The sequence below is a fragment of the Chelmon rostratus genome, chromosome 24 (genome assembly GCF_017976325.1).
Source record: "Chelmon rostratus isolate fCheRos1 chromosome 24, fCheRos1.pri, whole genome shotgun sequence".
NCBI lineage: Eukaryota > Metazoa > Chordata > Actinopteri > Chaetodontiformes > Chaetodontidae > Chelmon > Chelmon rostratus.
The window spans coordinates 14,502,889-14,527,483 of NC_055681.1; the positions used below are offsets into that span (position 1 = coordinate 14,502,889).

Consider the following 24,595-nt stretch of genomic DNA (forward strand, 5'->3'; position numbering starts at 1 on the left):
CTATATTTATAGAAAGTATTCTCCAACAGGCACTTGTATTTTAGCATTTAAGTTGCACTTAAGTACCACTTCACATGTACATTTTATAATATAATATATAATAGAAATATAAAAAAGTTTACTGAAACTGTTATTTAACTAAATATATACACATATATACTTTTTTTAAAGTACTAAAGTATTAAACTAAAGTTTCACTTCAGAAATACTCTTCAATAGTGCATTATAAGTATGTTACTAAATGTACTTTGTGACATTTCACAGTACTCAAACTTTGATCCTCTTTACATGGTTTTAAGTGCTGCAACATTAAAAAAATACATTTCATACACAGAAATACACACCATTTTATGAGCGTGTGTTTTGAAATTGTTGGATCCTGAAAAGTTTAGAAAGAAGAGGAAGAAAAAAAAGGAAGAAAGAAGAGGAAGAATGAAGAAGAATGAATTGGTTTATACAGTTACCATTAAATGGTATTCAACTTCCTATTTCTTTATTGTTTCAGGTGTATGTTCTCATGTGGTTGTGTTAAATATTTCCCACTAAATGCAATTTATTTTGAGGGAATTGACGGCAACAACTCTACAAATGGTCACGTATGTGTGAGGAAGCACTAACAGAGTAAAAGCTTGGTACATCTCTCTTCATCTATTGTCACGGAAACATTTCACACGTTTCAAAACCAGTTCAAAGAGAACTTAAATTCAGTCCATATTATTGTAATATTGCACATAATGTAAAATGTAAGGATATTTTGTTTTTTGAATTTTGTTTTTTGTGAATATTAAGCTAAACAGCAACCCTTAAGCCCTGCAGGCTTTCAGAAAACTCGTACTTTCTCTTGAAGCTGGTTTGAAGTTAAGGTGTTGCTGCTTCTTTTACACTATGCTCTGCTTCCTTCAAGGTCTTGCCTGTTTTCTGTTGAGGCTCTTTTTGCCACTTGAATGGGCATGAAGAATGACAAAAGGGTACCATTGGTACCTAAGGTTCCCAGCTCCAGAGACTTGCTGCCAGTGTGGCACACTCAGTGACACATTACAAGTGCGATACATCCTTTCAAAGTCCACAATAAACTCCTTCAGTGCTCGATCTGTAAGATCAATATCACAAGCTTCAATTTTCTTTTGAGAACGACTGCAAAAACAAGGAGAAAAATATTATTCCCGTACTTCTTTTTTTATACGCCACTGACAATCATCCATGGGCCTTGGTCTCAGTGCAACCTCTAAAGGAGGTCTGATTGCAAAAAGTTCTTTGTTTATGGCATTTGTGGGGGGCCCTAAGAACCACTCTTTGCTATAATTTAGATTAAATTTGGTTCCAAGGCAAACACTATCCTGGTATTCAGGCACAAAGCCAGTTAGTCAAAAAGGAGAGCATGTTGGACTCTGTATGGCAAAACAACAGGCATGGTATATATTAGGGGTGGGTGACATGACCTAAAATTGTTTTAACGAGCGTGAGTGGAGAAAAGGTGATGCAGTGCTATATTCAAGATTCAAGATTCAAGATTTCTTTATTGTCATTGAGCATGACATGTCAAAGAAATTTGCATTGCAACCCCCATGTTAGAAACAAGATAATTAGAAAGATAAGAAAGATTATAAAATAAAATTAAGATACTAGAATAAAATAAACCAACATGCATATAGGCTGCCCTACATGCTAGTCAAGGGTTGGAAGGGTTTCACTATAAATACATCACAACTTTCTGTGTACTGGTGCTCCACCCCATGCATCTCTTTATTTTTTGCTCTCTGAAAAACAGTCCTGACACTACATGTGGGTGTGAAAAGGCCATGACCAGAGGCTGCAGGCTGGCTAGTTTGGGGTGCCAACCATCTGCCAAGGAAAGCAAATGCACTGGGTTGACTGTGCATTGAATGGAAGAACAGTGTAAAGAAATGTTTCCCTGGCCGCAAGGGGGTACAGACAGCACCTTGTAATGTGGTTCAATCCTGTGGAGTGGGTGCATTTACATTGCACTTTTATCCAAACTACATGTGCGCTAATCCAGAGCAGAATCAATAGAATTTAGGGGAATGGACGTCAAGTCTCTGGTAAACCTCTCATAATCCAATAAAGAGCAGGACAGAGCAGCTGACGTTTACCTAAAACTGAATATGGACCAGTAATAACATCTTAGTGTAAACCACAACATCTCTCTGACCCTTTGTTAAAACCAGGGAGGTCAGCAATGTCTGAACTCGACTGATTTATCATTGATCTCATTTACTAGATTAACTAGATGATGGTAGTGCTGCAATTGGCAGTTACATGTGGCATCTAGGCCTGTAGTAGCATTGTAGCAGCTAACAATAGCTGAAGCAGTGGTAGTATGATAGTATCTTAGCAGTTAGTATTGGCATCTAGCAGTTAACATTAACAGTATAGGTGAATCCAGCTGTATTGTCTTTTTCTGTTCTTCTTAGCAGGTAGCGGTTAGCATTTAGCATTAGCATTAGCTAAATGGTAGCATCGGAACTGTATTGTCTCTTTCTGTTCTTCTTAGCGGTTAGCATTAGCATTAGCTAAATGGTAGCATCGGAACTGGCCACTACCTGGAGCATCTCCTAAACAGGCCTGGGTCAGTTGAACGTGGCAGTGCTGTTTGGATTGTGTAGGAGCAGTGTGAACTGGCTCTGGGGGGGTGACTCTGGGGCGCCAGAGTTCACCGCCTAGCCTCCTGGAGGTGTAGTGGGACTAAGTAGGCGAAACCACTGTGTGTTACAATCTTTACCATTTATCAGATGTGGATGCAAACATCCTCATATTAAAGCTTTAAGTCAGGTCTTTGTTGCTTCATTTCAGATCCAATAATTTTGCAGGTGCTCCATCTCAACGTGTGTGTTGGAATTTCCTGAGGACATGGGGTACCTTACCATCAGCTTTTCAACTTGTCTACAAGCTCTGATAATCTTCAGTGACAACACTCAGAACACATTCAAAGCTCTCTGGAGCCCTGCCCTCCTGTGGCCACAGCTACACCAGCAGCTTCTTCACTTCACGCTGGGTTAGACTACCAGCGTAAACATTACAACACTGCTCAGTGACTGAGAGTCATGTTACCATTAAAATACAGTATGTGTGAACTTTGCACAGACATCATCTGAACAGTAAAACCCAAGCTTTCATTCACCATTTATTGTTTGCACACATTGATATTACAGTACATTACCATTATATTGTACATATATATGACTAAGATCCACAACATATCAAAAGTAAAGGATGAAAAGTTAAGAAAATAACATCACTAAGTATCAATAAATCAGCATGGAAACCAAATCATTTCTCCCACAGAGAAATATTGTTCACTGTCAACATGACAACAGTTACAGTACAAAGATCATAGATTAGACAGAGCTGTAATCGATCAGCACAGGTGAAGAGAAACAGTGTTATAGAAATTAAATAAGCAGAAGCTGAAACAGAAGTTAAAACTGTTGTACAAATGTAATGACAGGCAATAAAAAGTAAAAAATGTCTGACATCTAGCCAGATTATAAAGTGGAGAGAGAATGTGGTTGTGCAACAGATCTAAATCAACAGCAGATCCCAGGTGTACAGGGATGGTAGTAATTTGAATGGGTGTGAATTATAAATAATTTGATTGGCTGGATATTGTAAAAATTCTGGGCGTAAAACCTTAAAAGAAAAGCCAGCCATAAATATTAAAGTGATGGAGTTTTCTCAGGAGATCCATAATGTACTGAAAGAGCATTAAATAGCCATGCTGATTTTAAAAGACCTCTGAGATGAATCTGACAATTCAGAGATTAAAGACAGATTAATGATTTTTAAAAAGGATTAAGGTAAAAATTCTGACTTGAATCCCTTTTAAAGCTTACTTTTCAGTATCCAGGTTTTAATCTTTGAGATTTTATTAAGACTAATATTTTATTGAAGCTTTAATTCTCCAGTAATTCTGTGTTTCGTATTTATGAGGTTGCATTTCTCAAGCCTGTGATTATCTATTACAGGTGAGCTGTGTTCAACAAGCCAGGATTGGGAGGGAGCTTCACTGTCCCCTTTGTGTTTTCTGTTCAAGACGTCTACCTGACAACGTGCTGTTGAGCAGTGTCTAACACACAAAGACCAAAAGCTTTGTTGAACGCACCTCGCATCATTTTAATCTATGGCAGAGTGGGCACACTGGCACTTTTATGGCTAATCACATGATCACTTGGGGTTGAACAAATAAGGCACAAGCATGCGCACGCACACAAACACACACAAATTATTCAAAACTTGTAAGTCCAAGATGTCAATTTGTCAATTTGAGTTTATAAAAGTGCCTTGGCTTCATCTTAATTCAATTTTTTTCAATGAGTTTTTTATATGTTTTGAAAGAACTAGAACTTTGTCAACCAATCGTAATAGATTATTCTTCTCATTACATCAAATAATAAAAGTCACTGAAATTGTAGTTAAAATGTTTTTGCTTTATAGCAACACACAGACACAGACGCACACACGCACACGCACATGCACACGCACACACACACACACACACACACACACACACACACACACACACACACACACACACACACACATCTGAACTGACAGGAGCCCTAGTTTTTAAATGTTTTAGCTATATATCTAAACCCCAACAGCCAGACACATCTTTTTTGTTCAAATGTGCTGGGTCCAGCTGAGTGAGCGCATACACATAAACACACACTTAGATACACCCGTGTATACACCAATAGCATGTCAGTTACCATGGCATTGGCAGGACTGGGAGTTCCAACAGGTAAACATTGATTTTTTTTTTTTTTTTTATCTTTTTATTTTAATTCTTTTCTCTCAGTGAAATAAAATCTCTGATCTTTTGGTGCATTTCAGTCCCCTCATATCAAGAATAATAGCAACATTACAACACTACTATCAATTACTGCTAGTGTTTTGGCCATTGACAAAATAAAAGACTGTTTACTGTTTCAATACCATCATTTTCTTTACATAATCTGCCATACATATATGACTACAGGAAAGAACGGATGTGACCCTGATCGTGGTCACAAAGGTCAAACAGGTAACTCAGGTTTTGCTCCTGTGCTTGCCAAAGTCATACATAATATATCATACCTGTTACAGTTAGTAGTGCACTGAACAGCTTCACCAAAAAAATCATTTTAATCTTACACAGAACGGAATGCTTTAAATGAGCTGAATTTGGAGACAAATGGCAAAAATTAGGCAAGGTTCTTTAAATTAAGGCTTTGGGAACTGAATAGACCAAAAATAAAGCTTGAAGATGCACCACAATACAAACAATGATAACTGATGAAATACTACTTGGCAACTGCAAGTGATCAGAAAATGAGTCACCAATAAATGAAAAGAACAGTCTGACCCTAGAGCAGGATGCTGTTAGTGTGGCCAGATAGAGCCTCGACAAAAGTGACACAGAACCTTCCACCAGTGTACCTGTACCAGAAGCCACTGGTATCCAAGCTTTTTGGTCTGTGACCTTTCATGGTACAACGTGGAAGATATGGCCACCAATCTACTTGGTACAATCAGAGTTCCCTCTACTGTAAAGCTGTGACGCTCTCATTGCCTGGTCATGGGTCCAAACTGCATGACCAGCAGGTAATGTTGATGGGAGCTCATGCAACAAACATTTGGTTAATTGATGCTGAATGTAACCAGTAAATTCAATTGAATTTAATGTATTAATAAAAGAAATGAGCAGTTATTACATTAACAATGTGAACGATGTTGACGTATCTTAGCTACACACCTAGGACTACAGCTCGTTTGTGCTGGAAGGATGGAATAAATACTAGAAGTGCAGAAACTGAAATGGTGTTTGGCCAGTAGGCCACCTTCTCTTATAGGGTTAGCACTGATTATCACCATGATGCAAACTGAATGATGCAGAATGCACACAGAGGTGATGCCACATGGCTAAAGGTGGTGGCTGGAATGAATGGCAAGAAATAGTAGCCAAATTAAATGCTACAACACTTGCTAATAAAACCACTATTATATCATCACTTGAGCCTCTCTCAGGTCTCCTCGCACAATGAGCAGGAGTGCTAAAGCTACACTTGGCTACACATGACTATTGTTGTAGTGGTGGATTTAAAGCTGTGAAAATATAAACTACACTGAATCTATCAAGACAGCAGGTGCACATGGGTGAAGTGCTGAGCTGGTATTAATGGAGAAGAGGATACATTAAAAATAAAGTGACTCTAATGACATGCTGAACAGTTTCTGCATCTGTTTGTGTTTCCTGTTTTTTGTACCACTGAATCTTAGACCTCACTGTGAGCAGTTATGTCGGCTGTTTATCCTGTACCATATAAAAAACAAACAGCTACTCTGATGAGCTACGATGAGACGTGAAAAATCACTTACTATTGAAATTAGAATGTTGTGACAGGGAAAAATGTGTGGAAGTCCCTACATAATATCATTAATACAATATTAAAGTCAAATTTATCAAGGAAAGACTATCAGGGTATAGCACAGTGTATTACAGAGCTGAGAGTCTGAAAACTAAACTAGGTCCAGGCCCAGCACTCATTTCATCTACATGCACAGCTATTTGGGGTTCTAGCTTTTAATAATCTGCTAGTAGAATCACACAGCTCCTATTCCACTGGTTACTTTATTTACAGCATTTCATAGATTGTCATCTGGCACCAAGTTCACCATTTTTTAAGTTAACCTGAGACTTTCAAGGAGATGGAAACTCACCTCCATTCTCTCCTCTCTTTAGTTCGGGATCATAATTCTAGCATCTGGGCTGCTTCACTATCTGTAGTTATTATTCATTATGTCTTATCACCCCCCTCTCTCTCTGTCTTTCTGACAGCTGGAGGCCAGTTTTTTTTATTTTTTTTTTGGCACTATAAAGAAAACAGCAGAGTGACAGACTGACAACACTGACAGCACAGTACAGACATAAAGAGAGACTGGAGGCATCTAGGTCCAATAAAAAGACAATAACCAGACTGTCCTAGTCGGGCCTGGGACACACTTCAGTACAGGTATAAACACATGCAGTGAGGACTTTTTTGAAGGGCTGGTTGGGTGTAACATAGAGGTGGAAGAGTCAGACATGTGCTGCAGTTTGCCTGGATTGCAGCCAGTGTTTGTGTGAGACTAACTCTGCATCCACAGACCTCTGCCCAAGTGACCCAGTGTGAATGGATAGTAAGTCAAGTATTTATTAGCTGCTGAATTTTGTGCTGTAAGTTGTTTATAGAGGGTTATTTGGCTGCAGTCACATGTATGTACCATTTCCATCCACCTCCGTATTGCCTGGAGATACATGGAAATGGATATGCGGGCTAAGAGCCAGCACCAGTCCAGACCGCCTGACATAACAAGACACTGCTGATGGGCATGTAAAGACTGGTGGGAGATAAAATCAAATGTAACTGGCCCACGGGATCTTTTTTAAAGTGAACAGTAAGGTGTTTAAATGTAAAATCAGATGAAGTTGGCTTGTCTAAGTGCGGTTGGTAGAGAAAGAACCTGATGAAGCTCCTGCTTGGTCAGAAGCAGAGCTAAAAGCTAAATGCAGTAGGGGAAGGATGGTGTTTCTGACTGGAAGAGAGACTGCAGGGTGAAGGGGCAGATTTAGGTGAAGACCAGATGCTGCTGGTCTAGCAGGGTTCTCATGAAGTTGTTGATTGGCCCAATGGCGCTGAGTGACATGGCGTTGTCCCGCCCCCAGAGCAGGTTAGGACCAAACACCACAGCCAGGTTACTGTTGGTCATCTTATTCACTTCACTGTTGGCTGATACCTAAACACACACAAACACACACACAGACAGGTTACAGTTGGTTCCGGAAGGCAATTAGCAGGAAGTGTAATGTATCAGCTGTACCTGTGCCAGGAATGCGATGAGGTATCGCAGTGATGCGTAGTTCTCCTCTGGCAGCGACTCCACCAGTGTCTTCATGACTGTCACCTGGCTGTCACTGGACACAGCTGCAACTCACCAAACACAAGCGTCACTGTGAGTGTGAGCTCATCTGGGATGGATGATGTAGATGTAGCAGTCAATCGGTGCATTTACGCGTGGACAACAACCCGGGTTACTGGGTGAAATCAGGCCGCACAGGGCCTACATTAACGTGTGTGTGTGTGTCTGGTTGTCTCTGTTAGTGGAGGCTCTTCTCACTCTTTCTCCGCCTTTCTGTTTTTCCCGCTCTGTCCTTCTGGGGCATCAGTTAAAATACGTTTAAACAAACTCTTGACAGAACGTCAGTTCACCAAAGCTGGGCAGCATCTGACCTATATCCAACCCTGGTCTGGAGAGATGTCCTGAAGGACAGTCTGTTGAGCCTGTCTGATGATGTCACTGTGGAAACGGAGCATTAAGGAGGCTACTTAGTGTCAAGCATCCAGGAACTGTGATTGGCTGTGAGGTGATTTTGGCCTACACTTGAAATTGTAGGTCATGTGATAACCACCAGCCCAGAAAACTGTGTTCCATACCCAATCAGCAGAAAGGGGACAGCTGTAAAATGTTGAATGAATGAACTCTCAGGAGGCCACCGTGAAACAACTTTCATAAGACGGTGCGAGATCAAAGATGGCGGCCCCCAGCTGCAAGACTTCAGGTTTAAACAAGCCTCCCATCGGACATAAAACCTTTTTTCTGTTCCATTTTTCCTCATCCACGGTCCCTTATTTGACACTTATCACCCAACTCACCTCTGCCACTGCCGACAACAAAGCAAAGTATGAGAAACAATCTAGTTTTCAATCTAGAATTTCATCATCGCGAAATTCGAACCCTATAAACAAAAAAAAGTTCAACGAGAAGGCAGCTAAAAGAGAGTCCACAAAAACAATAAAACTATTGATGAGCAATTATAGTCTTGCAAGTAGTTGCCAATTTCAGCACCAAGCAGCAAGAGAATACTATTTCTTCCCATCAGTTCACCACTCATATTCATGCATTGACTTCTTCCTCATCAGTAACTCAACTCTATGTGACACAAAGATCCACCCCATTGTTTGTCACCATGCCCCAGTGACACAAAGAACCCAACACCAGATGGCACTTTAACACATCTCTTCTCCAAGACCCTGAGTTTGGCAGTCTCATTAAAAAGGAGTGGACATCCTTCCTACAGATAAATGATTCTCCAAAGGCATCACTAACTCCTCTGCGGCAAACAGGGAAAGAAGTTTAATTTTTGTCTTAGAAGAAAAGGTGGAAAAAGAAGCTAAAAAAATCCAACCACTTGAAAACATATGCAGGTAACTCAACAGAGGAAACTCAAAATGAATTAAAGTATAAATTCTATATAAATAAAATAAGAAAACTCAATTCCTTAATACATAGACTAGCCAAGAAAATAAATCTGGTTAATACCTGACAAATCAAATTAAATGAAATAAAGAAAAAAGCATTAACGACTCAGCAGGGAAGCCCACACATTCACCAAGAGAAATATAAAAAAATCTTTATATACTCATCAGGGAAGGACCGAGAGGACATGAGGACATCCTACCACTGTGCCTCAACAGACTGACTGCTTCAAAAAATAAAGCATACATTTTTTTTCACTTAATTTTTGTTTTTTACTTCTCTCCATTCCCATACTTTCCCCTCATTTTCTTTCTTTCATCCATCTCCACCCTAGACCGACTGTTCAGAACGACAGCTAAGATAAGCCTGTTGTGTTATTTCTCATGAAATTCAGTGAACTGGCCTGTATTTACTGTTCTCACTGTTCTAATTGCTCTTGTCTTCCTTGTGTTGTTTTTGTCTTTAAGAATAAAATAATAACTTAAATACATTTTGTGTCACAGACACCTCAAAATGTGTCTTTATTAGGTTTAATAAAAAGACAAAGGAAGTCTCTGAGGCTCAGACAGAGAAAGGCTTTTGTCCTTGTGTATACGTGACCAAGATATTCAATTGTGTCTCTAATCCTCAATCCCAATACCACAAAAAAACAGGTTCTGGTGTACAAAGTGTTAAAGAAATCATTGCAGAAAGCCCACTGTAACCCTGCTACTGAGGTGGCTGGAGCCATGCTGATTGTCAAGAGCCTGACTTTTGTCAAGTTTGTTGAATGAAAAATGAAAATGTTTCACACTAGAAAACAAATTTACTGAAACGGCATATAAGATGTGGCAGAAATGGAAAGTAAGTAAGTATTTTAGCTAAAAGTAAGGAATCTGAGAGGAATTACACTGATCCTAGGCCTGTTTCCTCGTGACTTGAGCATAAGCATTAAATCGTCATCATCTAACTCTATTCTAGAGAAGAATGAGAATAATCTAATGATGAAAATGAACATACAGGCGAAGTTGACGATGTCGTTGTAGAGCTGGTAGGTCAGCAGAGGCTCAGGTAGTTCCCTAAGGAACGTCTTCAGGATCACAGCAGCCAAGTGGACGTCCTCCATCTCCCTGAAATTCACTGTCGCTCCTACAAAACACACAAACTCACACAGTAAGAAACTGTTGACAAGGAGAATGAAGTTGATGAAATATGCGTGTGCACATTTAAGTAATATGCACACATATATAGCAGATCACACATTCATCTGCACAGGAACTCCTCACCATCAACACCTGCAATTGGACTGTGCTAGAGTTGTTGATCAACATGCAGACTTGAAACTTGATTAAGATAATTAACCTAGAAACACTATGAATGTCTTCCAATCGTTATTACTGGCTATGGTAAATACAAGTAAAAAGTCGCCATCCTGATCCAATAATCAGTGGATGCTTGTCAGGCTGCTGTAGAAGAAAGTCTCTTACTTTCTTCCAGCTCTGTTTATGCCAACTTTGGTGGCATTTGGAGTCGTTTTGAAGAAATTAGCCCCAGAGGAGCGGCGCGTATAATGCGAGTAATCGAGGCACCTGTGCGCAGCCTCTATATAACGCAATTTCGCAAACTCGTTCATATTCCAATATTTTGTTAAGATATGCTGGTGCTATTCCCCTCTGAGCCCGTGGTGGCATGTTATCAACATCCGGCGTCTCTAGACAACTACCTCTGACGTGGATGATGTCATTACCGAACGCCGCGCGCTGCGAGCAGCCAGCCACAACACGGCTGACTCTGCGGCGGTCGGCTACGAATACGCAATAACGAACCATAGCTGTGCCAAACTACAGCTAAACTAGCCGACCGCCGGCTCAGAGGGGAATAGCACCAGCATATCATAACTAAATATTGGAATATGAACGAGTTTCGCCGCAGATTATGCGTTATATAGAGGCTGCGCATGGATGCCCCGAGTACTCGCATTATACGGATATACGCACCGCTCCTCTGGGGCTAATTTCTTCAAAACGACTCCAAATGCCACCAAAGTTGTCTGGGTGAGTAAATGGGCGTATTTAATGCGGGAAATAAGGTCCAGGTTGTAAAAAACGAAAGTTATTCTTTAAACAAGACTGCTTCAACGGGCCAGTTGATCCTACCTGAGTTGTATCTGAGCTGGACCTCCTTCACCAGAGTCACGTTGGCAGACCGTCTGAAGATCCCCTCAATCTCCAAACCTGACACACACACACACACACACACACACACACGCAGACACACGCAGACACACGCAGACACGATAATGACAACAATTTATTGAGCGAGCTACAGTTGAGGTTCATTAGTGCATTATGTCTGTGTTCTTCCCACCACAAGAAAAAAAGTTACCTTGCTCTGAAAGGAAGCTAATGGTGTCTCTCATCACCACAGGAACACATTCACTGTCTGGGCTCCTCTGTCTGAGCCTGACACACACAGCGGTTAGGACAAGAAGAAAACAAGCTTAGACCAAAGATTTCTAACACAGGCAGCATTACTGGAGGATGACTGGTGCTCTCACCTTCATGCCTTTAACATTTAGAGCTGTTTCTGGTGAGAGTGCAATCTGCTAAAGCATAAACAGACACACTGATTCAGTGACTTACAACGGGAGTGGCACCCCAAACACCTGGTTGGGGAGGGGAGGGCTGTGAGGAGGAGACATGGGAGGCTGGGTGGTCGGTTTCATAGACGCTCTCAACTTGCTGTCGTACCTGACACAAACAACATTAGATTAACAACTGCGGTTATGGATTCTAAAAGTTGTGCATCAACTGTGCCTGAGGGAGATAAATATGTTAGCTGCATAGCTCTTACTCTCTGACACGGGCTGGAATGAGAAGCTGCTCGCACTTTACCACGTCCTCCAGCTCACTCAGATAGCTCACATAGTTGATCTTCCTGCCAAACTTAAAACTAGAAAGACAAGAGAGAGAGAGAAAATCATTCCATTTCAGTGGTCGTTTGCAATCACATTCTGTGAGCAGCTGTTGTGAACTTGTTTGTTATAAATGGAGAATGATGATGATAATATAACGCTGGGTGAAATGTTCTCCTTTTTCTCTGCTTTCACATGATTAAGATCTATAAAATCATGATATTTACTGTTGTTTTAATGGACCTGGAATCCTAGCTATCTTTTTATTGGACACAGTGTGACCACAGCATCACAACTTGTTTTCCTCTCCAAGAAGCAGCTAAATGGAACTCAGCCGTAATTAATTAGATGATTTCCACATTTGCTTTTCCCATAATGACACGTCACAATGTGTTTTCAAGTTTTCTCAACACACAGATCCAGTTCATCTGTGCATTATACTTGAGGATAACTGAGAGAATAATCAGCAGATTAATAGATAATAAAAATAATGGTTAGTTGCACTCCGACTTCCATGTAGAGCTACTGATTATCAATGATTTTTGCAACAGACTGAAATATGTCTGTCGCACCAACCATCAAGTACTGACTTGTATTTTGATAAAGACATGTCCTAATTAAAATACTCTAACTCCAGCCAATTTTGTTCTGTTTTGAATTGTATTAATACAAAGTTCTTGTATGGCTGATCGTGTTTAGACAACATTCAACGCTTGAGAACTTTGGCTTCTTTTATTGAATAAAAAAAATGCTTTTGGGGAAAAACATGTTTATATTCTCAAAATAAGATTAAAAAAAGAGCACTGGCTCACTATCAGGAATGAAACTTTGGCATCATATTGGCAGTAGTGCTCATATGCAGCTCTCATTTAGCGACTGTACACTTTTTACTGCTTTATAGTAAAAAGCTTTTTAAAAGCATTGCTATTTTTGCTCATTGTAGAAACCACAGGAACCCAAATATCACATAAAAGTAACAGAAGAATCTATACCACTGTATGCCATCCTGGAAATGCAATAGCTGTGCTATTTTCAGATTTCGCTGGTCTAGTTATGAGCGTAACTGTCGCTCTTTACGAGAAGCGCAGACAGTGGAAACATAACCACGATTGCCCAACATCAGTGTGTTCCCACAGTGGAAGCACACGAAGGACGGATCTGACCACTGAGTAACACTGTACTGTATGTCAGAACCTCTGACAAGGATGTTTTTATATGTCATATAGCAGCTGTATCCAGTGTATTATCATTTATGTCATATGTAGCAATTAAAGGGCATATGCCCTCATATGCCAAGTAATACCAGGGCCAGGATTGATTATTAAACACAGCTATTGTATTGTATGTTTTGAGTTTAACACATAATTAATATGCTTTTTTGCCAAATCATATGTTTTACTATTCTCAGTTAATGACTGAATCACAGGTAATCACAGATTTCAATGGTAAATTCCAATCCATGTGAGTTTCATAATAATAGTGTGCAGCAATGTTAAATAGGAGGGTCAGAATATTCAGAGTGCATGCAAAGTACAAAACAATAACAGCATTCACGATAAAAGTGTCAAGAAAAATTTTAAAGAAATGTCGCACACAATAATTTATAATAATAATAATTCAAATATAACTAAATCAGGTGTAGCATGAGCTTGAAAAACATGTTTAGTCATTTTACATAAAAAAAGAACCTGATAATTGGTTTGAAGAGGATCAGCAGAGTCTTGATGAACATGGTGGGATGGACGATATACAGAGCCTTGATGTTCTTCTTGTACCTGAAATCACATTGACATGAAGATTAAAAAAAAAACTGAATGCTGTGCACAGCTTTCCCGTGTGCATTTAATGAAGGCAAACACAGCTGGTGATGATGTGAGGGTCAGTACAGTAAGGCCCCTGCCTGTGCACATGCCTGGTGATATTATTGAACTTACTTTCTATCAAACTCCCTGTATGCGTCTCGTAGCCAGCCGAGAGATGGTTTGTTTTCACTGGTCAGCCCATGATGGAAATAGATCAGAGTGTAGTCACTTTCAACATACTGATCCAGTGTTCCTTTAAGATACCTGCAAAAAATAAAACACATTCATCGTCATTTAAATAGATAACTGTGTATATACACTGGACTAGATATTCTGGTCCAGGTTAACAGAGGAACCACATTTTCAACAATCATTTTCATGTCTCAGCATGTTACAGGAGCTGTCAGGCTGAAACAAACAGCATTATGGGGAGAGAAAAAGCTGAAGTAGCATTTTGTTTCCCGATACGGAAGTTTTTGAGACAACATGTTCCCTTTGAAAACCTCTAAGAAGCACATCCTGCTTCATTCTAGGTCAAAGATGTGTCCTGATGAGCCAGCAGCTCGTGTCCTATTGTTTATCTCTCACAAAATGAAAGTATTATTGGTGTGCAGTTTCAAAGTGGGGGTTCGGAAGTGAATCAAAATCCTGAATATTGGTCTTTCTTGTGTAAAAATGGAAACGTTGACCTGTGCTGGACCACTGGTCCTCCTCTCCTGGCTGTCGGTGCTTCAACCAGACATTTGGATCTGAATCATTACCCCCCATTTGTAAGCTGTCCTTTCTTCCTCTCCCTCCCTGTGTTTGTTTGTCCCCCCCACAGTTTTTCCAGGTCTCCATGGTGGAGAGGAGGTCGAGAGGCTCAAGTTCTACCTATCTGGGGAAACCTGAAGTTAGTCAACGTCCTCCTGGGTCCAAATTCTTCAAATATATTTTACAAGGGTACTCTTTTTCATGTATTTTACAATCTATGTGTATCTGTAACTTTGTCATTATAATTTATATATACACCACATCCATTGCAAGTCTGTTCATACTGAAAGAGGGATCCCTCCTCTGCTGCTCTTCCTGAGGATTCTTTCATTTTTCCGAGTTACAGAGGTTTTTCCTGGCCCGAATCAAAGGTCTAATGATACAGGGTGTTGTATAGTGTTCAGACTGTGATTTGCAATATTGGACTACATAAATAAAACTGACTTGACTTGACTTGGATGAGGAACCATTCAGTGGAGTGTTATACTAATAAAGGAGATAAATAAAGCAGAAAAAGTCACCATCTCCATAACCCCTCTTCTCCTTCAGTGATGTGCATGAATGAGCTGAAAGAGCTTGTTCATTAAAAGTGCTCCTGTTTGTGGCGAATGATGAACTGAAACATCTCAGTTTGCAACTAATGAACGTGAACGGAAGCGTCGGTAATTCCTACAAGAGTTAACGGCGCTCACAACACCCTGAATCTCGGCATGGCTCGCGCACCTGGCAATTCAAACACAGCTATGAATATTTGAAGGAGTTTTATGAATATATCAGCACAGATTCAAAGGAAAAAACATCAGCTACATCTGCAATAAATCTGAAACGGCACATCAAGCTGAAGCATCTGACTTGAGAAACGTCTGTGAGTAAATGATGTTCACATGAAATCATTACCAAAGAGAACGAGCCAACAGCCAAGCCATCTCTCAGCATTCTGTCCTGCAAAGTGTATGTTGCATTGTTCTGCTGCAGATTTTTATGGTTGTGCTATTTTTAACCACTTGGATCGTTCAATTTACAGCAATGCTTGATATTCTATATGATCATTATATGTTGTAGCATCACTGTCCTGTGAGAACTATATATAAAAAGTCCCCTTTTCATAAGATCATATAAACAGCCCTGTTTTGCATTTTTTGCATTGTTTATTTGGTTTAAGAAGCAGCAGAGTTTTCTCAACCTGTAAAGGAACACCTAGTTGGAGTTGGAGATACATGGTTTTCACTAGACAGAAGAAGAGTATGAAAAACAGTCATCTGAAAAGTAACTAGTAACTAAAGCTGTCAAACAAATGTAGTGGAGTAAAAAGTACAATAATTGCCTTTAAAATGTAGTGGCGTAAAAGTATAAAGTTGAATCAAAAGCAATACTCAAGTACAAGTACCCTGAATTTGTATATAATTACAGTACTTACGTAAATGTACTTACATTGTACAGGCAGACAGACTTGTCATAAACTACACTGTAGGCAATCTGCAGCCTTTGCAGCTCATTAAAAACAATTAAGTTCAATTTATGTGATCTGAACTTTGAGTTTTTCTCCTTTAATCATTAGTACTTACATCAGCAGCTTCTGATGGTCCAGCTGATGCTGTGGAGGCATCCTGCAGGCGTTAAACACTATAACCTTCCTGCCGAAGTTGTCATCACCTACAGACACAAAGACAGACAGACAGGGATTCTGCATTACCTAGATTAAGATAGATTACTTTGACTGTATAAAAAATATGAAACTGCAAATGTTATGCTGGAGTGGAGCATTCATGATTACTGCATTTGATTAGTCATCAATTACTCCCAAAAAGAAGTCACCTAGTCGTTGGAGATAAACAACGATCAATTCTTGAAGAAACTGTCAAATACAACCAGCAAAGGGTTAACTAATGAAGGCGAAACCAAACTGGGGGTAGATGAGTCTTTGATTGGCTGTGAGAGGCTGTTTATAATGAGGCACAATCTGATTGGACAAAATCCCCAGCATGCTTCTCTGAGCTGGAGTTATGTTTGACTGCAGTAACAACAACTGGTTTCTTGCAGGAATAGCAGGAATCCTTCCTTCTAAATACTTGAAATTTTGTTTAATAACCTGGCATAACATAATAAATAATTGCTCAAACAAATCAAGTATTTTCACACTGTTGATTGTCATGTTTCTTTCTGCCTCTTGCTGCATAATGCGCCGCACAATGTGGTGTTAAAATCCCGCATTAAAGCAATGACCTGTCAACTACCCACAATGCACCCCGGCTGCCTATCCACTGTCTATGCATTGCCACTGCTTTATCACTGCACCATGCTAAAAGCACAGATGAACGATTAGTCTACGGCAATGAAAACATCTACTGTTAATATCACATTGGAGACAGAAGTGAAGAGAGGAGACGGCGGTTTGTGATTGGAGGACTGACCTGCCACTTCAATGATCTGATGCCTGGCGATGTCATAGAAAGGATGGTCCCAGGGCAAGTGAGGAGAGCCAGCATCGAAGCGCTGGGAGATGTCCGTCTCTGAAACACACACACGCGCACACACACACACACACACACACACACACACACACATACACACATACACAAACCAATATATAAGCACATTAAACAGAAAAAAGGCTTTACTAAGCTTCCTGCCAAACAACATTGGGACATTTCCATTGTCTTCTCTATTTATTACAGGATCTGCAAATGAATTAAAGAGTATAGTGCACAGAGTGTGTACCATCTCACCTGATTTGCTGAGAGTAGACTCATCAGCGGGCCACTGCTGGTCCTCTATCGTAGCCAGCTTCAGCTGTCCTAACTGTGTGGTCGCAGGGTCTTCGCCCAAATCCACAAGCAGCTCTGAAGACATCACACACGCGGCTCAACGGCGCTGCACGCACCCACTCACACACACTGCACAGTGATGTCTCAGATACACACACACAGACCCATACACAGAGCTGCAACTTCCACAGAGCAGCAGCCAGAGTCCTGCAAGAGACAGAGACACCTCAGATCAGGGAAGGAAATAAGAGACGCTCCCTCCCAATCTTCAGGTGATAACAGCAAAATGTAAGCTACTGAATCTGGAAACAACCTTAAGGAAACTGCATATTTATGAGATAAACTAGCTTCATTGTTTATAGCAAAGATGGAAGCAGCCAGTGGCGTGCACAGGGGGGGCAACCGCCCCCCCTCGTGGCCCAGTTTTTGAAAAACGCGCGCTAAAGTGCCCTCTTGGACTCCAAATTGCGTGCTAAAGTGCCCTCTTGGGAGCCAAAACACGCACTTAAGTGCCCCCTGAGAGCCAAAACGCGCTCTAAAGTGCCCTCTTGGACTCCAAAACATGTGCTAAAGTGCCCTCTTGGGAGCCAAAATGCGTGCTAAAGTGCCCCCTGGGAGCCAAAACGCGCTCTAAAGTGCCCTCTTGGACGCCAAAACGCGTGCTAAAGTGCCCTCTTCAGTGGCGAGGACACGCTTTATGTGCCCTTTTTTTCCTTTCTGCCCCTGCCCTTCAAAAAGTCTGTGCACACCACTGGAAGCAGCACTGATGAGAGAGTGAGGGTCAGATTATGCTCAAACAGAGACAGTCCGTGTGACGATTTGTCCAACCCCCAGCTGTTCACATGAAAAGCCAGAGAAGTGGTTGTGTAACACACCTGGCTCCTTTCTCACCTCTACGCAGCTGACCAATGAAGTGTGTGCCTGTGTGATGGGCAGTTACAGGAATGGTTGGCCAGAGCCCCCTGTTTTCTTGTCATTTAGTGCACGAATGTGTTTGCTTTGTCTGTTCTGGGCTACTGTAAAAACATGGCGGTGCAAGATGTATATAGATATAGCTCATTCTACAATACTTATTCTGCACTAATAAGAACATACTCACGAATATTACATTCCATTTCTGCCATATTCTGCCAATAGATCCAGATCTCTGGGTGAGTGTAAACATTGATAAGCGGATGACGACACAGCTATATGAGGCGTTATAAGCTGATTTGAACTGAAATGGTTTCTCCTTTCCAGTGACAGTTACCACAGCTTCTGTGTTGCCTGAAAATTATAAAATGCATCACTTGGTACCAAACGCATACAGCAAAACCAACAGCAGCTATATGATGTCTCTATATATGTGCTTATATGTCTATGTGTACAGTACTTCAGCAGAATCTGACAGGCGCAGTAAAACCAAGCATCTGAGGGAGGGATGATAATACAGCCCTCTCTGCTGTAGCTGTGCAGGCTCCTAAGATGACTCATTTACATTCAAATACTCCCCCCAGCAGCCCCAACAACTGTAGAACTCAGTGAGCTTGAGCCAGAAGCATAACTGCTTCCAATTAATGACTGCCTGTCTCTTCCTCTTCTCACACATTAACTCTCTCCCTGTTTTCTATACTCACACTTCCTTTTTTATTTCCCAACCCCCTGCTTTCTCTCTGACACACACACACACACACACACACACAGCCTCTGTTCTCTCTCTAGTATGTGATGTTATTCTGGCTGACAGCATGTTGCTTTAAATAAATATTGCTACTAACCAACAGACACAGTCAGCCTATTACTGCTGACCACACACACACACAGAGATAGCAAAGCACATCTGTTAGCACACAGTTCTCTGGAAGCAAGAAGACAGAATTTGGGTGATGTGGACGGTAACAGGTTGCTCATTTTTTGCCGTGTGTTTGTTTTTCACACTGTAGGTCAGCCAGTAAAGGCCGCAAGTGAAGGCCAAGGACACACCACCTGACTGTGGTCACTGAGGTCATCCGGATAAATGATAAAGCACTACAGTTGATGTTAAGGCCCTGGGCCTTCACCTCCTCCCTCTGTGGAATGTGGGTATTTGTGTGCGGCTATATGCAAATTTTGATGTGCAGGTGCCCATCTGTCATTGGACTCTGCACTCAGCTCGACCCGCCCACTGCATCTCTGGTTGGTCCGGCACCAGTTCCTTCGTCCAGACAAAAATTGCAAGGCATCTTAAACCACCGCCATCCAGACCTTTTGGACACAGCTCGCCTCCGGACCAGAGGGTCTTTTTGACTATTGTGTGTAGCCACTGTGCATTGTACCAAGACCCTCTTAGTATTTGTTTCTGTTACTTTTCTTGTGTGTGTACAATTCTAAACCAACCTTTGTTCCTGGTATGTTGGTTGGATTTTGGTTGGTTAGTTTAAGAGTGTTGATTGTAGTGTTTTGAGTTGTTTTCCCTTAACTAAAGTTTTGTGTTGTTCTTTTTATTTTGTGTAAATCCAGACCCCTTTGTCTGTGAATTGTTGTTACTCCTTACCTCAGAGTTTGTTTTTCTATTAAGTGTAAATCCAGACCCCTTGGTCTGCGAATTCCTGTTACTCCTTATCTCTGAGTTTGTATCATCATTTACCAATTAAAAATTCCAATTTATCTTGGCCACCTACTCCAACTGGGTTTTATGTTACTCTCCCTTTTACCCTAGCGAGCTGATGTTCAAAACTGAACCAGCAGCACATGTGAAACACATCCAGAAACTATGCTGGACAAGTACAGAATAATAATCTTAACTCAAAAAGCATCACGTGACTTAAGAGTGGAACATGGGTCACGTGATAACAAGTGGTCATACAACCTCAGCTGTCTCTGAACACAAGACCAACACTGCTCGCAGCATCCACTGGGGAAGAGGTCATACAGAAATCCGCCTAACATAAATACAGATTCATGACAACAGTTCATTGCTTACATCGAGATTAAGAACGAAGGATCACAGTCACAGAGGTTAAAAAGTCCTTAACTGTCCTGCCACTCACCTGCCTCAACTCTCACTGTAAAAACTGCTTTCCCTCTACACAATTAAACACCAAGTCAATGTTCTCAGATTTAGTAGACCATTTCAGAAAAGGATGTCTTTTTTGGGTTAGAAAAACACCATGAAGGTTCCCCACCCCTGCCCTAAGGGGAGTCCAGAGACATCTGAAATGGGATAATCCTTAATTGGTCTCCTTGAGAGCGATGCACCTCCCAGACAGAGCAAACTCATGGCAGATTACCTCTTATGCCAGTGTCATTAATTAGCACAGATGATTTAGGATTGGTTCAGGGAAGCCCATATGTAGACCTGTTGTCTTTAGAGTGCATAACTCATGGCCATCTGTGGGTCATCTTGAGGAGGGCAGTGACTTGTGATGTATGCTCTCCTTTATGCATCCCCTTCAATCCCTGACAGCACAGACCACAATCCTCCTAGGCCGGCTTCCGAGAATACTGTTCTCCACACAGTCTGTTGGAAGGGGATCCTTAGCAGCTTCCACTTGCAGAGCACAGGGGCTCTGTCAGTGTTTTCTTCATGGTGCAGGGACAGGGGGTTAGATCCAGTCTCCTGCACCTTGCAGGACATACTGCAATACTTGCAGTATATTTTTGAAGCCGATCAGGCTGCCTCAACCATTAATGTTCATGTAGCAGCTATACCTAGCCCGGTCTGTGCGCAGTACTGGGTGGTACAGTTTCTGTGGGACACCAGGAGGATATACACTCCAGCGTACAGAGTGCCACAACATGGGACATGCAACTGGTCCTGTAGGCCTTGACCAAGTTACCCTTTGAGCCTATGGCAGAGGTGACCCTCTGCGAAAAAGACTTTTCTTCTGGCAGTTCAGCACAGAGATGCATCTAGCAACCATTAGGGACACTTGTCTATTAATTTCAGGGTTTGAGCTAGCCTGGTTTCACATTTCTGAATCACTGGCAACACAACGGATTTATTTATTGGATCAAATGGGTTTGCTTCTGTGCTCATCAACGGCTATTTGCCCCAGCTGGAGAAACAAATGACCAAGCTTCGTAGGTGAAATTAAGAACGGAAACATCATCATCATAAATAGCTTGTTCACTAGATAGCCAGAAGGTGGACTCAGGGTTAAGATGCCAACCATGAAGCAATGTCCCCGGTTTGACCCCCAGTCAAGGTCCTTCTTCATCCCTCTCACAGCTTTCCTGTCATCTATCCAATAAAGACATTAAATGAAAAAAAACTCTACATATGAAGACAAGCGACAGAATAATTGCAACAAAAAGTGTAAATGAGATGAAACTGACTGCGGATTTCCTCTTTCACAACAACATGTGACGCAGCAAATAAACAAACACACATTTCACACCCTCTCGGTCATCAGCTGGACGTAAGAATCAATACACGTGTGTTTTAAAATTTAGCTTTTGCTGCATGGTATTCATTAGCTCATTCGTTAGCATTCAGTAATATTTCGTTTCCAGAGATGTTGGTAGGTATGCACCCTGCGTTCAAGTCTGAAAGGATGCAGTAAACCCACTGCTGACACGAACCCACATTAATGCTTCACAGAGTTGCAATAGCAGACACATTTCAACATCAACTATTGAGAGGAGACTGTGTGAATCAGGCCTTCATGGCTGAACTGCTGCAAAGAAACCACTTCTAAGGGAGATCAACAAGAGGAAGAGACGAAGAAAGACAAGGGATGGACATTAGATCAGTAGAAATCTGTACTTTGGTCTGATAATTCCACATTTGGAATTTCTGTTGATGTCTTTGTGAGAAGCAGAGAAGCTGATGGTATCTGAAGGTGTGGTACCATGGCGGCAGTGTAATGGTGTGAGGAAGTTTTGATGGTGACAGTTTATTGAACATTCAAACCACGCTTGATCAGCATGGCTACCACAGCATCCTGTAGCAACACATCATCCCATCTGGTTTGTGCTATGTGAGACCATCACCCTGCTTTTCAACAGGATGATTACTTAAAATTCACCCCCAGACAAGGTGAGGGCTATTTCACTAAGAAGGAAAGTGATGGATTGCTGCATCACATGACCTGGTCTCCACAATCACCTGACCCAAACCCAAATGAAATAGTTTGTGATCAGTGAAGAAAAAGCAGCCAACAAGTACTCAGCATATATGGGAACTCCTTCCTGTGTTGGAAAAGCCTTCCAGGTGACCGCCTCATGAAGCTGCCACCAAAGTGGCCACTTTGAAGAATCTAAAATATTACACATATTTTCCTTTGATTACACCTTTTTTACTGACTACATAATCCTACCTGTGTTATTCTATAGCCTTGGTGTTCTCAGTATTAATCTAGAATGTAAATAAGAGAAAACATTGACTGAGAAGGTGTGTCCGAGGTTTTGTCAGATACTTTGTTGGGAAATAAAAAAGACACTGAGGACACATTAAACTGACAGAAGTGTCCAATGGCGCTCTGCATACAGGAGGCAGCTGTCGAGCTAATAATCTCTATCTATCTGATAACAGCAACAAGTGAGCGGACAGGTAGCTGACTTCCTTCACTTTTACCCACACAGTCCGCTAAAGAGGAGCATTTAAGAAAAGCTAAACGGGCTACCGCAGCAAGCTTGCCTGACAAATGTTACAAAGCTAAGACGCATTAGCAAATTCATTTAGCAGGCTAGTTTTTCGGCAGCCGTCATTTGGCAGTATGTCTGTATGTGACGCACAGAGCATACACACCTTTCATAAGAACGGCTGGGAATTCATTCGTAAAGAGAAAAGCTGAAGTCATGCTTAGCTAAGTCACATCAGCGCAGTATGACAAAACAATGCCCCCACAACAAATTAGCCCCATGATACTGTACGACTAGTAAGAGCACACGACCGCAAACGCCTCACAAGATCGTTGTGCTCCTGCCTTGTTTGTTTAAATTCATATGACAGCACAAAAATGACAGCACAGTGAAATGTGTATTTACCGTAATTGTGTAGTTGATTTGCAATCACCCGATGGGCTTTGTTGCGTATGTAGTCGCCGTAGACTTGATCAGTGCTGTTGACAGCAACAATCTGCGTCAGTACCTCTTCCGGTTAAGTATTTTCAAAATAAATTGTATTTTGTCTGTCAAAATAAAAGCATTCATAAGATGTGAGCGCCCTCTGGTGGTTTTTATATGGAAATTAGAATTGCAAAACGCACTGTGAAGTGAGGGAATGTGTCTCTCTCTCATTCTGTTGTTTGGTGGTGTAATTTATTTCCCCAAGTCTGGCGGAAATAAGAAGGCAAGGTAAGCTGCAGAAACAGAGGGGACTTTAAATGAACAGACTAACATTGCTTTAATTGCAAAATTGCCACTTGAGGTACTGATGCAATACATACAAGAGCTTAACAAAAAACATTAGATGTGACCCTCTGACTCCCTTTTTGTGATACCTGGAAAGATCTGCACCACAAAAAAATCACTTGTCTCTCAAAAAGACGAAGAATTACTAGTCAAGTTACTGTTTAGGATAACTCTGCAGTATGTAGATGTGCATGCATTGACATGTTATTCCTACTCCATGAATGAAACTCTCAACCCCTCACTAATCATATTATTTCAATAAATTCTGATCACTTTCACTTCTCTTTGTTACCAATAGCTTTTGCTACTATTTGCCTGTGTTGCAATTTAAAGGTACTTGACAAGGTGCCTGGAAAATCAATAGTTATTGAAGTGGCGGTGGTATTGATTGAAAGCAATAACAGTGAATTCTTCTGAGTGCATCTCTGCTTGCTCCACCGACCAACCAGAGGAAACTACTGCGGTCAGCCAGCTGTCATTCGCAAATTCATGGTCAAACCAGTCACCTCTAAACTTCCTCTAAACCTCTTTTTCTCATTTCCTTTCCTTTCCATGGCTACAAAAGAAATATCATGTAGCAATACGCACTTTCCTTGATCAGTCTTTTTAAAGAGCATGAGCATGCATGTATGGCTGCTCGTGCTCGACAGGTTGGGCCAGCCTCCTTTCACATCTATCACATGAGCACTGGGTGTCTCGTGTAGCCTGGCCTTTGTTGCCATACAAAAGTACTCTTGAAAAGTGGATATAATCCTCATCGAAGTTTCCTTATT

General features: G+C 41.2%; 1 protein-coding gene across 1 annotated transcript; it reads right to left on the minus strand.

Annotated features, from left to right (window-relative positions):
- Positions 1-4,770: 4,770 nt before the first annotated feature.
- On the minus strand, positions 4,771-23,491 carry arhgap1 (Rho GTPase activating protein 1). Its single transcript, XM_041966263.1, has 13 exons — positions 23,457-23,491; positions 17,469-17,714; positions 17,154-17,252; positions 16,308-16,395; positions 14,122-14,253; positions 13,876-13,962; positions 12,127-12,225; positions 11,916-12,023; positions 11,659-11,735; positions 11,430-11,507; positions 10,294-10,422; positions 7,858-7,961; positions 4,771-7,773 (listed from the first exon to the last, which is right to left on the minus strand). Exons 2-13 carry the CDS (start codon positions 17,590-17,592, stop codon positions 7,606-7,608), a joined length of 1,293 nt encoding a protein of 430 aa, XP_041822197.1. The 5' UTR covers positions 17,593-17,714; positions 23,457-23,491; the 3' UTR covers positions 4,771-7,605.
- Between the last annotated feature and the right edge of the window lie 1,104 nt (positions 23,492-24,595).